The sequence below is a fragment of the Piliocolobus tephrosceles genome, chromosome 6 (assembly GCF_002776525.5).
Source record: "Piliocolobus tephrosceles isolate RC106 chromosome 6, ASM277652v3, whole genome shotgun sequence".
NCBI classification, from domain to species: Eukaryota; Metazoa; Chordata; class Mammalia; order Primates; family Cercopithecidae; genus Piliocolobus; species Piliocolobus tephrosceles.
Genome location: NC_045439.1, coordinates 54,955,462 through 54,970,191, shown reverse-complemented (window position 1 = coordinate 54,970,191; position 14,730 = coordinate 54,955,462). Strand labels below are relative to the sequence as shown.

At 37.6% G+C, this 14,730-nt stretch overlaps 1 protein-coding gene across 4 annotated transcripts in view; it reads right to left on the bottom strand.

Moving 5' to 3' along the window:
* Positions 1–1,231: 1,231 nt before the first annotated feature.
* Positions 1,232–14,730, bottom strand: part of TXNDC16 (thioredoxin domain containing 16) — a 119,942-nt gene continuing 106,443 nt past the window's right edge. For 3 of the 4 annotated variants that reach the window (XM_023222621.1, XM_023222622.1, XM_023222623.1), the window contains one exon: positions 1,232–3,232. In XM_023222621.1, coding sequence (XP_023078389.1) covers positions 2,967–3,232 — 266 coding nt within the window. In that variant the 3' untranslated portion in view covers positions 1,232–2,966. The remainder of the gene's footprint in view (positions 3,233–14,730) is intronic. The other variant, XR_002733745.1, reaches the window with a different exon arrangement.

Genomic DNA, 14,730 nt, shown 5'->3' with positions numbered 1-14,730 from the left:
CAGGTATCACCTGGGCCTCTTCTGATAACACTGTGGGGATGCTGACACTGACTAATGCTACTGGTGTAATAAAGTCATTTGTTTCCAATTCAGGAATCTGAGGGAAACTAACTTGCAAGGAGTGTAAGCACGTAGACTCTTCTAAATTCTTTATAATTTATTCTCACTTGCTTTAATAGCAGCCTCCTATTCTCTGATGAAGGCAAAACAGTTCATATATCCTGTTTCTCTTTGAAGGGGGGTTGTCATTCTTTGAAAACCAGTTCCTTTGGCTACTTTCTCTGATAGATATAAGAAAATTTATCACTTTTTGTTGTTAGGATAGGAGTAACATTCTCTTGCAGCTTTCTACATCTTAGGTGGAAGTGAAAATCCCAAAGTGTATCTATTTGATTACTTATTACTGAAATAGACACTGATTTGCAAACTCTTGTTGTTCACCTTACACATATTAGTTTTTAAAGAAGCATAGGCCTAAGTGAGGAACTCTAAGAATTTTGAAAAACAGCTCATGAACTATTTCATCACAAGGGCTGGAAACAATGGACCAAGGATATTTACATTCTAGCACAGGTGAGGCAGGAGAGGGTGAAATAATATGACTCATGAGAGATGAAATGTTATACAAAATGTAAATATGCACTGGCAACCAACCCTACTAGAGGACCAGGAGAACATACAGAAAAGCTGTAACCACTCAGAGTAAAGAGAGGGCTTTTGGAGCTCTCAAAAATGGGTAAGAGGTAGCAGAAAGATCTGAAAAGGATACAGAGGATGGTAGAAGAACAGCAAGCAGTGTTTTGAGGATTCATGGGTTTTCTATTTCTTCATTGTTTTTCCTCCTCTGCATTCATTCTCTTTTTCTGGTAAACAGAATTTGGATTTCTTTTGTGAGATTTACCCCTTCTGCATTTGAAAGTACTGTTAGGACCACCAATTAAAGTGACTAGTGGTCCCCAACCCAACTTTCCCAGGACTCCCTGAGTCATAAAAGATAGTATATCTGTTGGAACTGATTCTTCACTGAGTTGTTAATTCCTATTACATAGAACAGACTTAGTTCCTATCCTTTCAAAGCCTGGTTTAATTTTTCTTCTCTGTGAATTATCCAATATTCTCATTTTGCTTAAGTGAGCCAAAGTTGAATTTCTGTTGTTTGTAACCAAAGAAATCCAACTGATAGAGGGAGAGTGGTCCAAGAGAGAGCACAGTAGAGACTCAAGAAGGCTTGTGAAGGTAGTCTGAAAGCCAGATACTTTATTTAAAATCATTACAAACATTAATGACTGTCAAAATTGCTGACAAAGGTACAATGACTAAGCAATTTCATGTTTCTATGTGCTGGTACTTAATTAGCATTTTCTAATAATTAGGCTAATGATGTTTTATTACTACAAACCATATTTAGAGTTCACTCTCATAGATCCCATATTAGAAATAAAAGCAAATGAAAATGAATTGAATTAATAAGGCATCACATGCTACAGGAAAAAAATTGAGGAGAGGGTGCTGATAGTAGCAAAGGGTCTATGTTATAAGGAAATACATGCACTTACTGAATTTTAGCTGTTTGATTCCTTAAATTTCAGTTATAAAACTCAGTTGTATCAGGCAAACCATACGTGAAGATAATTTAAAGAACAAGATACCAAGTAGATACTAAAATGAAAAATACAGTAGAGCACCAAATAGAATACTCTCAACAAATGTCTCAAAAAATGCACAGAGCAAAAATGAGACAAACAACTGCTACAAACAGATCAGTCTCACAGCTAAGTGATTTGGAATGAAAATGTACTCTTTGGCTAATCTTTCCCTCCCTCACTTTTTTTCCCAGACAAAATGATTTGTCTGAAGCTTGCAAGGGTAGATTGCAGAGACGCGTCAGATGAGCGAGCCTCTCTTTCCATGAGGAGATGGCAGAATGCTGAATTCCTGTTCAATCTGAAATTTAGTCATATAAGTTGTAGAAATAAGAGCAGCTTTTAAGCCTCCCTTAAAATACAAATATCATTCTGAGTCCTCTTCTAGGGTTATCCCATCACTTTATGAAAATATTAGAAAAGATCAAGTTGTATCCAGGTAATAATCAGGATAAGACCATCTAATACATATCTTTAATAGCCAAAATTTTTTCAAATATGATACTTCAGCAGAACCAGGAAATTCTGGAAACCTAATCTGCCACAGGTTACCTTTAACCCAAGGTTACTCAGCCTTGGCACTACTAATATTTTGGGAAGGGTAATTCTTTGTTGGGGGTGGCGGGGGCTGTCCAATGTAGGTTATTTAGCAGCATCCCTGGCCTCTCTCGCTAAAAACAAAATGCCAATAACTGCCCTAGTCATGACATCACAAATATCTCCCAACATTGCTAAATATCCCCTGAGGAGCCAAACTGCCCCCGGGTTGACAAACACTGATTTTAATATCATGACTACAACAAAACAAATATAACTGCCAGTTGCATGAATGCACTGCAGAGTTAACTGTGATCAGAGTTATATTTTAATTTTAATCCAAGTATAAATCATGGCTAGAACTAAGTTAATGATGCTAGTTTTTGTCTAACAGGCCACATATGGCTAATGAACACCTGAAATATGGCTACTCAGAAGTAAGAAATGCAGTAAGTATAAAATATGTACTGCATTTTGAAGACTTGGCATAAATAAGGATGTAAAATATCTCATTAATAATTTTTATATTAATTTAGCTATTTTGGGCATACTACTGGATGAAAAATAATACCAAAATTATTTTGCCCTGCTCACTTTTACTTTGTTTAATGTAGTTACTAGAAAATTTTAAATAAAACATGAGACTTGTATTATAATTCTATTGGACGGCACTAGTCTACAAACTTGAAATGATTTAGTATTATTATTTAAGGAAATAAAGTAAGTGTAGCATGCCAAAAAAATTTTGGAAACCACAGCCCTATAAAATTAGTTCACCTTTGAGCATCATAACTCTTTATCATGCCTAAATGATTTTTCTGCTTCTTTAAACCAATTACTTCTATTCCAATGCTTTATTCTCAGAGTTTCAATCGGTTCTTTTCTGACTGCTGATTTATCTTCATGTTGTTCCTTATCATTCTCCTGCACATCTGTTTCTTTCATACATTGGGGAATTTTCCTAGTGCTATGTTGAGATGTTGCGGCATCCATCATACTTAGAAAATCGTAAGCTGGAAGAGGAGGTTTCCATTCCTGAGCAGGTAAAATTGCTGGAAGGAAGAAACGATCAAAGGTTAAAGATTAACAGCTATAAAATTCTCACATCAACATACTAGAAAATGTTTTTATTTTGAAAAACATATATGTAGAAGTGAAAGCTTTATTAGTTTTACTTATCTAAGCAAAGTTAGGAATTTTTTAATTGTCATCGTCAACAAGAAACTTGATACACTTGTCATTACTAGCCATTTTCATTTTTAGATTACATTTACAGGCTCTTATTTTCTTTCAAAAAGATAAGCATGAATACGGGGAAAAAGGTCCAGAATCTCAATGCCAATTAACCTCTGTTGAAGTTTTGAAAAATAGCAATATGTGTAACAAGATCACAAACACATATGTAAAATGTTGTATATAAAACGTTAAATGAAAGAGTCGCTTGCTTCCCTCTTTACTGCCAAAGAAATGTAACTATTTCTTATAAATCATTCAAGAAAAAAAATCTGGAACATATGTAATTATTTATTATATAGTTATTATACAAGTATTTCCTTATATTTGAAAGCATTTTCTGTTCTTGAAGCTTTTGATTAACATCTTTTCCACACACTTTATGAAAACAAGTTCATTTTATAAAAATAATTATAGACAAGAAATAATCAAAAATTGCTGTGGAATCAACTGTACTCTATACATAGTGATTAAATAATTTCTCTTAGATAAGCTTCATGACAATGAATCTTAACATTATTTTAAAATATTGGTTATTAAAAGAGGAAAACTGATTAAAGCTGATAACATATACATGAGATAAATTAGCTAACTGTCTTCCATTTACTAGACAGTTTACAAAACAGTTCAGAATTTAGTTGTCCCATTTAGGATACTATTTTTAAAAATAAACTATATAAGGAAATGTACAAAGTAAACCTTTTAAATATAAATTCCAATGAAAAAATCTATGCACTGTTACACGCTAAAAAATAAATGCTCATAAGATACAAACTTGAGCATCTCTCATAAATTGAGTATCTTTAAGAACTTAGAAAAATCATATAAATTGCAATTTCCTAAAGCTCAAACAAAAATCTGTATATTATACATGCAGTACAGCTGTACTTTGCTTATTGATATATAATTTCTTCACTCATACTCAACTATATGAAATCTTGGTGTTGCCAGGTTAGCAGGTTCAAAAGTGACAAACAGATGATATATTTTCTTGAGTATAATAAATAGGTGAGAAGAAGTTTGTAGTTTGTAACATGCAGATAAATGTATATTAAAGTATCTGTAAGAGTCCAGTTTAGGCTGGGCATGGTGGCTCACACGTGTAATCCCCCCACTTTGGGTGGGATGGGAGGATAGCTTGACCCCAGGACTTCAAGACCAGTCTGGACAACATAGTGGGAACCCTTCTCTACAAAAAATAAAAAAATAAAAAAAAATTATCTGGGCATGGTGGCACGTGCCTGTAGTTCCGGCTACTCAAGAGGTTGAGATGGAAGGTTCACTTGAGCCCAGATGGTTGAGGCTGCAATGAGCCGTGTTTACACCATTGCACTCAAACCTGGATGAGAGAGTGTGACACTATCTCAACAACAACAAAGAGTCCAGTTTAAAGTGTAGCATGTAGCAAATATTAAACAATATTTATTTTTAAGGTCAACACTGCAGCCTAATGGTCTGAGACTATGATAAAATGCCTGAAACATCCCAATTCTGCTAATTACTTGCTGAAGGTACTCTACAAAGATCTTAAGGTTTTCAATCGCAAATAAAACTGTAACAACATAGGGTAACAAATACATTATTCATCAAATCAGTAATGACAACAAATAATATTAATTAACATTTATTGAGCCTTTACTATACACATGCATTATTCATTTAATCTTTACAATTTTATAGACGAGAAGAACAAAGCATACAAAGATCAGGGAACTGGGCCAAAGTTAAGTGTAAATCTCAAATAAGAATTGCCAGAAAGAGCAAGATGGCCGAATAGGAACAGCTCAAGCTTCTAGCACCCAGCGTGAGCAACACAGAAGACAGGTGATTTCTGCATTTTCAACTGAGGTACTGGGTTCATCTCACTGGGGAGAGCAGGACAATCGGTGCTGGTCAGCTGGTGCAGCCCAACCAGCGAGAGCTGAAGTAGGGCGAGGGATCGCCTCACCTGGGAAGCACAAGGGGGAAGGGAATCCCTTTTCCTGGCCAAGGGAAACTGAGACACACAACACATGGAAAATTAGGTAACTCCCACCCTACTAGGGCGCTTTACCAAGGGTCTTAGCAAACGGCACACCAGGAGATTATATCCCACACCTGGCCCAGAGGGTCCCACGCCCACAGAGCCTCCCTCATTGCTACCACAGCAGTCTGAGATCTAACTGCAAGGCGGCAGTGAGGCTGGGGGAGGGTCGCCCGCCATTGCTTAGGCTTAAGTAGGTAAAGCCCTGGGAAGCTCGAACTGGGTGGAGTCCACCACAGCTCAAGGAGGCCTGCCTGTCTCTGTAGACTCTACCTCTGGGTGGAGTTTGACAGCTGTCTGACAGCTTTGAAGAGAGCAGTGGATCTCCCAGCACGGAGGATGAGATCTGAGAACAGACAGACTGCCTGCTCAAGTGGGTTCCTGACCCCTGAGTAGCCTAACTGGGAGACATCCCCCACTAGGTGCAGACTGACACCTCACACCTCACACCTCACACAGTGGGGTACACCCCTGACATGAAGCTTCCAGAGCAAGAATCAGACAGCAGTACTTGCTGTTCAGCAATATTCTATCTTCTGCAGCCTCTGCTGCTGACACCCAGGCAAACAGGGTCTGGAGTGGACCTCAAGCAATCTCCAACAGACCTACAGATGAGGGTCCTGACTGTTAGAAGGAAAACTAACAAACAGAAAGGACACCCACACCAAAACCCCATCAGTACGTCACCAGCATCAAAGACCAAAGGCAGATAAAACCACAAAGATGGGGAAAAAGCAGGGCAGAAAAGCTGGAAATTCAAAAAATCAGAGCGCATCTCCCCCCCAAAGGAACTCAGCTCATCGCTAGAAATGGATCAAAGCTGGACGGAGAATGACTTTGACGAGTTGAGAGAAGGCTTCAGTCGATCAAACTTCTCAGAGCTAAAGGAGGAACTACGTAACCAGCGCAAAGAAACTAAAAATCTTGAAAAAAGAATGGAAGAATGGATAACTAGAATAATCAATGCAGAGAAGGCCATAAACAAACAGAGATAAAAACCACGACAAGAGAAATATGTGACAAATGCACAAGCTTCAGTAACCGACTCGATCAACTGGAAGAAAGGGTATCAATCATTGAAAATCAAATGAATAAAATGAAGTGAGAAGAGAAGTCTAGGGAAAAAAAAGGAAAAAGAAATGAACAAAGCCTCCAACAAGTATGGGATTATGTGAAAAGACCAAATCTACGTCTGATTGGTGTGCCTGAAAGTGAGGGGGAAAATGGAACCAAGTTGGAAAACACTCTTCAGGATATCATCCAGGAGAACTTCCCCAACCTAGTAAGGCAGGCCAACATTCAAATTCAGGAAATACAAAGAATGCCACAAAGATACTCCTCGAGAAGAGCAACTCCAAGACACACAATTGTCAGATTCACCAAAGTTGAAATGAAGGAAAAAATCTTAAGGGCAGCCAGAGAGAAAGGTCAGGTGACACACAAAGGGAAGCCTATCAGACTAACAGCAGATCTCTCAGCAGAAACTCTACAAGCCAGAAGAGAGTGGGGGCCAATATTCAACATTCTTAAAGAAAAGAATTTTAAACCCAGAATTTCATATCCAGCCAAACTAAGTTTCATCAGTGAAGGAGAAATAAAATCCTTTACAGATAAGCAAATGCTTAGAGATTTTGTCACCACCAGGCCTGCCCTACAAGAGATCCTGAAGGAAGCACTAAACATGGAAAGAAACAACAGGTACCAGCCATTGAAAAAACATGCCAAAATGTAAAGTCCATCGATGCTAGGAATAAACTGCATAAACTAACGAGCAAAATAACCAGCTAATATCACAATAACAGGATCAAGTTCACACATAACAATATTAACCTTAAATGTAAATGGACTAAATGGTCCAATTAAAAGACACAGACTGGCAAACTGGATAAAGAGTCAAGACCCATCAGTCTGCTGTCTTCAGGAGACCCATCTCACATGCAGAGACATACATAGGCTCAAAATAAAGGGATGGAGGAAGATCTATCAAGCAAATGGAAAACAAAAAAAAGCAGCGGTTGCAATCCTAGTCTCTGATAAAACAGACTTTAAACCATCAAAGATCAAAAGAGACAAAGAAGGCCATTACATAATGGTAAAGGGATCAATTCAACAGGAAGAGCTGACTATCCTTAATATATATGCGCCCAATACAGGAGCACCCAGATTCATAAAGCAAGTCCTTAGAAACTTACAAAGAGTCTCAGACCCCCATACAATAATAATGGGAGACTTCAACACCCCACTGTCAACATTAGACAGATCAACGAGACAGAAAGTTAAAAAGGATATCCAGGAATTGAACTCAGCTCTGCATCAAGCAGACCTAATAGACATCTACAGAACTCTCCACCCCAAATCAACAGAATATACATTCTTCTCAGCACCACATCACACTTATTCCAAAATTGACCACATAATTGGAAGTAAAGCACTCCTCAGCAAATGTAAAAGAACAGAAATCATAACAAACTGTCTCTCTGACCACAGTGCAATCAGACTAGAACTCAGGACTAAGAAAATCAATCAAAACCATTCACCTACATGGAAACTGAACAACCTGCTCCTGAATGACTACTGGGTACATAACGAAATGAAGGCAGAAATAAAGATGTTCTTTGAAGCCAATGACAACAAAGATACAACATACCAGAATCTCTGGGACACATTTAAAGCAGTGTGTAGAGGGAAATTTATAGCACTAAATGCCCACAAGAGAGAGCTGAAAAGATCTAAAATTGACACCCAAACATCAAAATTAAAAGAACTAGAGAAGCAAGAGCAAACACATTCAAAAGCTAGCAGAAGGCAAGAAATAACTAAGATCACAGCAGAACTGAAGGAGATAGAGACACAAAAAACTTTCCAAAAAAATCAATGAATCCAGGAGCTGGTTTTTTGAAAAGATCAACAAAATTGATAGATTGCTAGCAAGATTTATAGAGAAGAAAAGAGAGAAGAATCAAATAGATGCAATAAAAAATGATAAAGGGGATATCACCACCGACCCCACAGAAATAGAAACTACCATCACAGAATACTATAAACACCTCTACGCAAATAAACTAGAAAACCTAGAAGAAATGGGTAATTTCCTGGACACTTACACTCTCCCAAGACTAAATCAGGAAGAAGTTGAATCCCTAAATAGACTCTAAATAGCAGCCTCTGAAATTGAGGCAATAATTAATAGCCTACCAACCCAAAAAAGTCCAGGACCAGACAGATTCACAGCTGAATTCTACTGGAGGTACAAGGAGGAGCTGGTACCATTCCTTCTGAAACTATTCCAATCAATAGAAAAAGAGGGAATTCTCCCTAACTCATTTTATGAGGCCAACATCATCCTGATACCAAAGCCTGGCAGAGACACAACAAAAAAAGAGAATTTTAGACCAACATCCCTGATGAACATCGATGCAAAAATCCTCAATACTGGCAAACTGAATCCAGCAGCACATCAAAAAGCTTATCCACCATGATCAAGTGGGCTTCATCCCTGGGATGCAAGGCTGGTTCAACATTCACAAATCTATAAACGTAATCCAGCATATAAACCAAACCAAAGACAAAAACCACATGATTATCTCATTATTGATGCAGAAAAGGCCTTTGACAGAATTCAACAGCTCTTCATGCTAAAAACTCTCAATAAATTTGGTAGTGATGGAATGTATCTCAAAATAATAAGAGCTTTTTATGACAAACCCACAGCCAATATCATACTGAATGGGCAAAAACTGGAAGCATTACCTTTGAAAACTGGCACAAGACAGGGATGCCCTCTCTCACCACTCCTATTCAACATAGTGTTGGAAGTTCTGGCTAGGGCAATCAGGCAAGAGAAAGAAATAAAGTGTATTCAGTTAGGAAAAGAAGAAGTCAAATTGTCCGTTTGCAAATGATATGATTGTATATTTAGAAAACCCCATCATCTCAGCCCAAAATCTCCTTAAGCTGATAAGCAACTTCAGCAAAGTCTCAGGATACAAAATTAATGTGCAAAAATCACAAGCATTCTTATACACCAGTAACAGACAAACAGAGAGCCAAATCATGAATGAACTTCCATTCACAATTGCTTCAAAGAGAATAAAATACCTAGGAATCCAACTTATAAGGGATGTGAAGGACCTCTTCAAGGAAAACTACAAACCACTGCTCAGTGAGATAAAAGAGGACACAAACAAATGGAAGAACATACCATGCTCATGGATAGGAAGAATCAATATCATGAAAATGGCCATACTGCCCAAGGTAATGTATACATTCAATGCCATTCCCATCTAGCTACCAATGACTTTCTTCATAGAATTGGAAAAAACTGCTTTAAAGTTCATATGGAACCAAAAAAGAGCCCGCATTGCAAAGACAATCCTAAGTCAAAAGAATGAAGCTGGAGGCATCACGCTACCTGACTTCAAACTATACTACAAGGCTACAGTAACCAAAACAGCATGGTACTGGTACCAAAACAGAGATACAGACCAATGGAACAGAACAGAGCCCTCAGAAATAATACCGCACATCTACAGCCATCTGATCTTTGACAGACCGGACAAAAACAAGAAATGGGGAAAGGATTCCCTATTTAATAAACGGTGCTGGGAAAATTGGCTAGCCATAAGTAGAAAGCTGAAACTGGATCCTTTCCTTACTCCTTATATGAAAATTAATTCAAGATGGATTAGAGACTTAAATGTTAGACCTAATACCATAAAAACCCTAGAAGAAAACCTAGGGAATACCATTCAGGACATAGGTATGGGCAAGGACTTCATGTCTAAAACACCAAAAGTGACGGCAACAAAAGCCAAAATTGACAAACGGGATCTAATTAAACTAAAGAGCTTCTGCACAGCAAAAGAAACTACCATCAGAGTGAACAGGCAACCTACAGAATGGGAGAAAATTTTTGCAATCTACTCATCTGACAAAGGGCTAATATCTAGAACCTACAAAGAACTCAAACAAATTTACAAGAAAAAAACAAACAACCCCATCAAAAAGTGGGCAAAGGATATGAACAGACATTTCTCAACAGAAAACATGCATACAGCCAACAGATACATGAAAACACGCTCGTCATCATTAGCCATCAGAGAAATGCACATCAAAACCACAATGAGATACCATCTCACACCAGTTAGAATGGCAATCTTTAAAAAGTCAGGAAAGAACAGGTGCTGGAGAGGATGTGGAGAAATAGGAACACTTTTACACCGTTGGTGGGATTGTAAACTGGTTCAACCATTGTGGAAAACAGTATGGCGATTCCTCAAGGATCTAGAACTAGAAATACCATATGACCCAGCCATCCCATTACTGGGTATATATCCAAAGGATTATAAATCATGCTGATATAAAGACACATGCACATGTATGTTTATTGCAGCACTATTCACAATAGCAAAGACTTGGAATCAACCCAAATGTCCATCAATGACAGACTGGATTAAGAAAATGTGGCACATATACACCATGGAATACTATGCAGCCATAAAAAAGGATGAGTTTGTGTCCTTTGTAGGGACATGGATGCAGCTGGAAACCATCATTCTCAGCAAACTATCACAAGAACAGAAAACCAAACACCACATGTTCTCACTCATAGGTGGGAACTGAACAATCAGATTACTTGGACTCTGGAAGGGGAACATCACACACTGGGGCCTATTATGGGAAGGGGGAGGCGGGAGGGATGGCATTGGGAGTTATACCTGATGTAAATGGCGACTTGATGGGTGCTGATGAGTTGATGGGTGCAGCACACCAACATGGCACAAGTATACGTATGTAACAAACCTGTACGTTGTGCACATGTACCCTAGAACTTTAATAAAAAAGAAAAAAATAATAAAAATTTAAAAATTAAAAAATTAAAAAAAGAAAAAAAGAATTGCCAGTGGCCACAGTTTCACAGAAATTAAGATATGGAACAAGTAAGGTTGAGGTGGAAACCAGTGGCACCATGTTACTGATTTAGACTATTTCCAGAATGTCCCTACAACCCATCCCACCCCAACCCCATCTCAGAACACCACTGATGGCAAAGATCTATCTACCAGAGATGCTAAGAGCAGACCCCGCTAACACAGAAGGCAGAATCCAATACACAGAGACTGTTCAGTTTTCTTCTTCCTGCTGCAGAGGCTACAGGATTAATTTAAGAATAGGAGCAGTGATGCACAGAAATGATGGAAACCCACAAAGAATGAGCTGGCAAAGACATTAACAAAATTGCAATCGAAAACGTGCCAGTCTCTCAGAAAACTCAGAAGTATTACACTGATTCTTTCCTCTGGGTAATGGTTTGAGCTGAGGAATCAAAGCCCTCAGGTATGTTCTTTGCAGGAAAAGATCTTTACATAGGTGATGATAATATATTAGAGTTTACACTTTACAAAGTGCCTCTGCATACATCTTTTAAATAACTATGTGATGTACTCAGAGTGGAAACTATTAAACTCATTTTATAGTTGTAGAGGAGGAAACCAAGAATGACTTGCCTAGAGCCACATAGTAATCAAGGAAGCTAGGTCGGGAGCTCAGGTTTCTATGTTTTGAACATGTCCTTTTTTTTGTTTTGTTTTGTTTTTTTAAGTAATTCTGTTTGAGAAGCATTCTAGCACTAGCTACACATAATCATGACTTAGAGTCCATGGGAACTCTGTGTCACTGCAGCTGCAAAATTACAATACTCATTTGATTCTATAAAATAGCAATGCAGACAGCGAAGTGAACACAGACTTTCTGAGGAGTTTAACAGCTACAGCTGAAAAGATCCCTATACCATGTGGTGAGAATGAAGCAGTCAAAGGTAAGTGATAACTACAGAAAGGTCTCCTTCCAGATCCACTTAAACAAAATATTGAATTTAATTTAATTAATTCTGTCCCATTTCCTAGGAAAATATTAAAACCAATAAATTACCTCAGAAAATTAAGACAAAAATACCATCCAAAGGAACCCAGAATAGCCAAAATCCTCTTGAAAATGAAGAACAGGGACAGGTGCAGTGGCTTATGCCTGTAATCCCAACACTTGGGGGGCTGAGGAGGGAGTGTTGCTTGAGGCCAGCAGTTCCAGACCAGCCTGGACAACACAGTGAGACCCTGTCTCTACAAAAACAGAAACAAAGACAAAAACAAAAAAAACAAAGCCAGGCTTGGTGGTGCATGCATGTAGTGCTAGCTACTTGGAAGGCCGAGGTAGGAGAATCCCTTGAGCCCAGGAGTTCAGGGCTGTAGTGAGTAATGATTGCACCCCTGCACTCCAGCCTTGGAGACAGAGTGAGACCCTGTCTCAAAAAGAAATAACAAAACACAAATAAAAGAAAATGAAAAACAAAGTTGGAGTAATCAAATTTCCCAATTTTAAAACCTACTACAAAGCTACAATAATCAAGACAGTGCAGTACTAGCATAAAGACAGGCACAAAACCATACACATGTATGCTCATAGCAGCATTATTCATAATTGCCATAAGTAAAGGCAACCCAATTGCCCATCAACTAAGGAATAAACAAAATGTGACATATCCATGCAGTGGAATATTCATCCAAAAAAAGGAATGAACTGCTGGTTCATGCTATAACGTGGTTGATCCTTGAAAACCTTATAAGTGAAAGAAGCCAGACCATAAGAAGCCACATATTATATGATACCATTTATATGAAATATCTAGATTAGGCAAATCCATAGAACTATAAAATAGATGAGTGGGTGCCAAAGGGTGGACAGAGGAGAAAATTGAGAGTGACTGCTAATGGGTATGGGGTTTCTTTTTGGGGTGATGAAAATGTTCTGGAATTCAACAATGGTAGTAGTTGCATGGTCTTGAGAACGCATGAAAAAATACTGAATTGTACACTCTAAAAGGGTGAATTTTATGGTATATGAATTATATTTCAATAATATGATTTTAATATAATCCATATTTTATTTAAGCATAATATGTTTGTTAAAACTGCTTAACTTGACAGAAATGAAGCAGATCACTCAGAAAGGATGCGTTTGGTGTAATGATTGACCCTAAAATAAATATCTGATGAAATACATACAAATATACAAACTATAATGGTAGATTCATACTATACCTGATGGTTGACATAATACTGAGAATTTGTATAACAGAATGTATATGTATATACATACAAAGACACATACATACATATTTACATATATACACACACGTACAAACCTTATTTCAGGATTCTGTCATGGAACAGTGTCAAAATATCATTTTAGGATAGATCATCTAGTATCTAATAAAATCCTTATATAGTATCTAGGAGACTTTTCATTACATCAAATTTCATACTGTTTGTTCAATATACTATAATAATCTAGGTTACTACATGTTTACTTATTTAAACTATAGCTACCGGCCTATTGTTGGCACAACTATGTATAAATGGTTAAGATTCTAATATAAATTAATATATACACATCCAGACTACAAATATAAATTTTTCTTTGTTTTCAGAAAAGTAGATATTATGGTATGTTACAAGCCAGGATCACAGATTCTGGGCCAAGATCTATTTTCTTTTATTTATTTATTTATTTTTATTATTATTTTTATTATTATACTTTAAGTTCTAGGGTACATGTGCATAACGTGCAGGTTTGTTACATATGTATACTTGTGCCATGTTGGTGGGCTGCACCCATCAACTTGTCAGCACCCATCAATTCGTCATTTATATCAGGTATAACTCCCAATGCAATCCCTCCCCCCTCCCCCCCATGATAGGCCCCGATGTGTGATGTTCCCCTTCCCCAGTCCAAGTGATCTCATTGTTCAGTTCCCACCTATGAGTGAGAACATGTGGTGTTTGGTTTTCTGTTCTTGTGATAGTTTGCTAAGAATGATGTTTTCCAGCTGCATCCATGTCTCTACAAAGGACGCAAACTCATCCTTTTTTATGGCTGCATAATATTCCATGGTGTATATGTGCCACATTTTCTTAATCCAGTCTGTCACAGATGGACATCTGGGTTGATTCCAAGTCTTTGCTATTGTGAATAGTGCCGCAATAAACATACATGTGCATGTGTCTTTATAGCAGCATGATTTATAATCCTTTGGGTATATACCCAGTTTGTGGTTCAAAATTCTGGCTCTGTCCAAATCAGAAAGGAAGTTAAATTGTTTCTGTTTGCAGATAGCATGATCTTATGTATAGAAAACACCTAAAGACTCCACAAAAAGACCTCTTAGAACTAATCAACAAATTTAGTAAAGTTGCAAGATACAAAACAAACAAACTGGACCCTTATCTCACTCTTAAC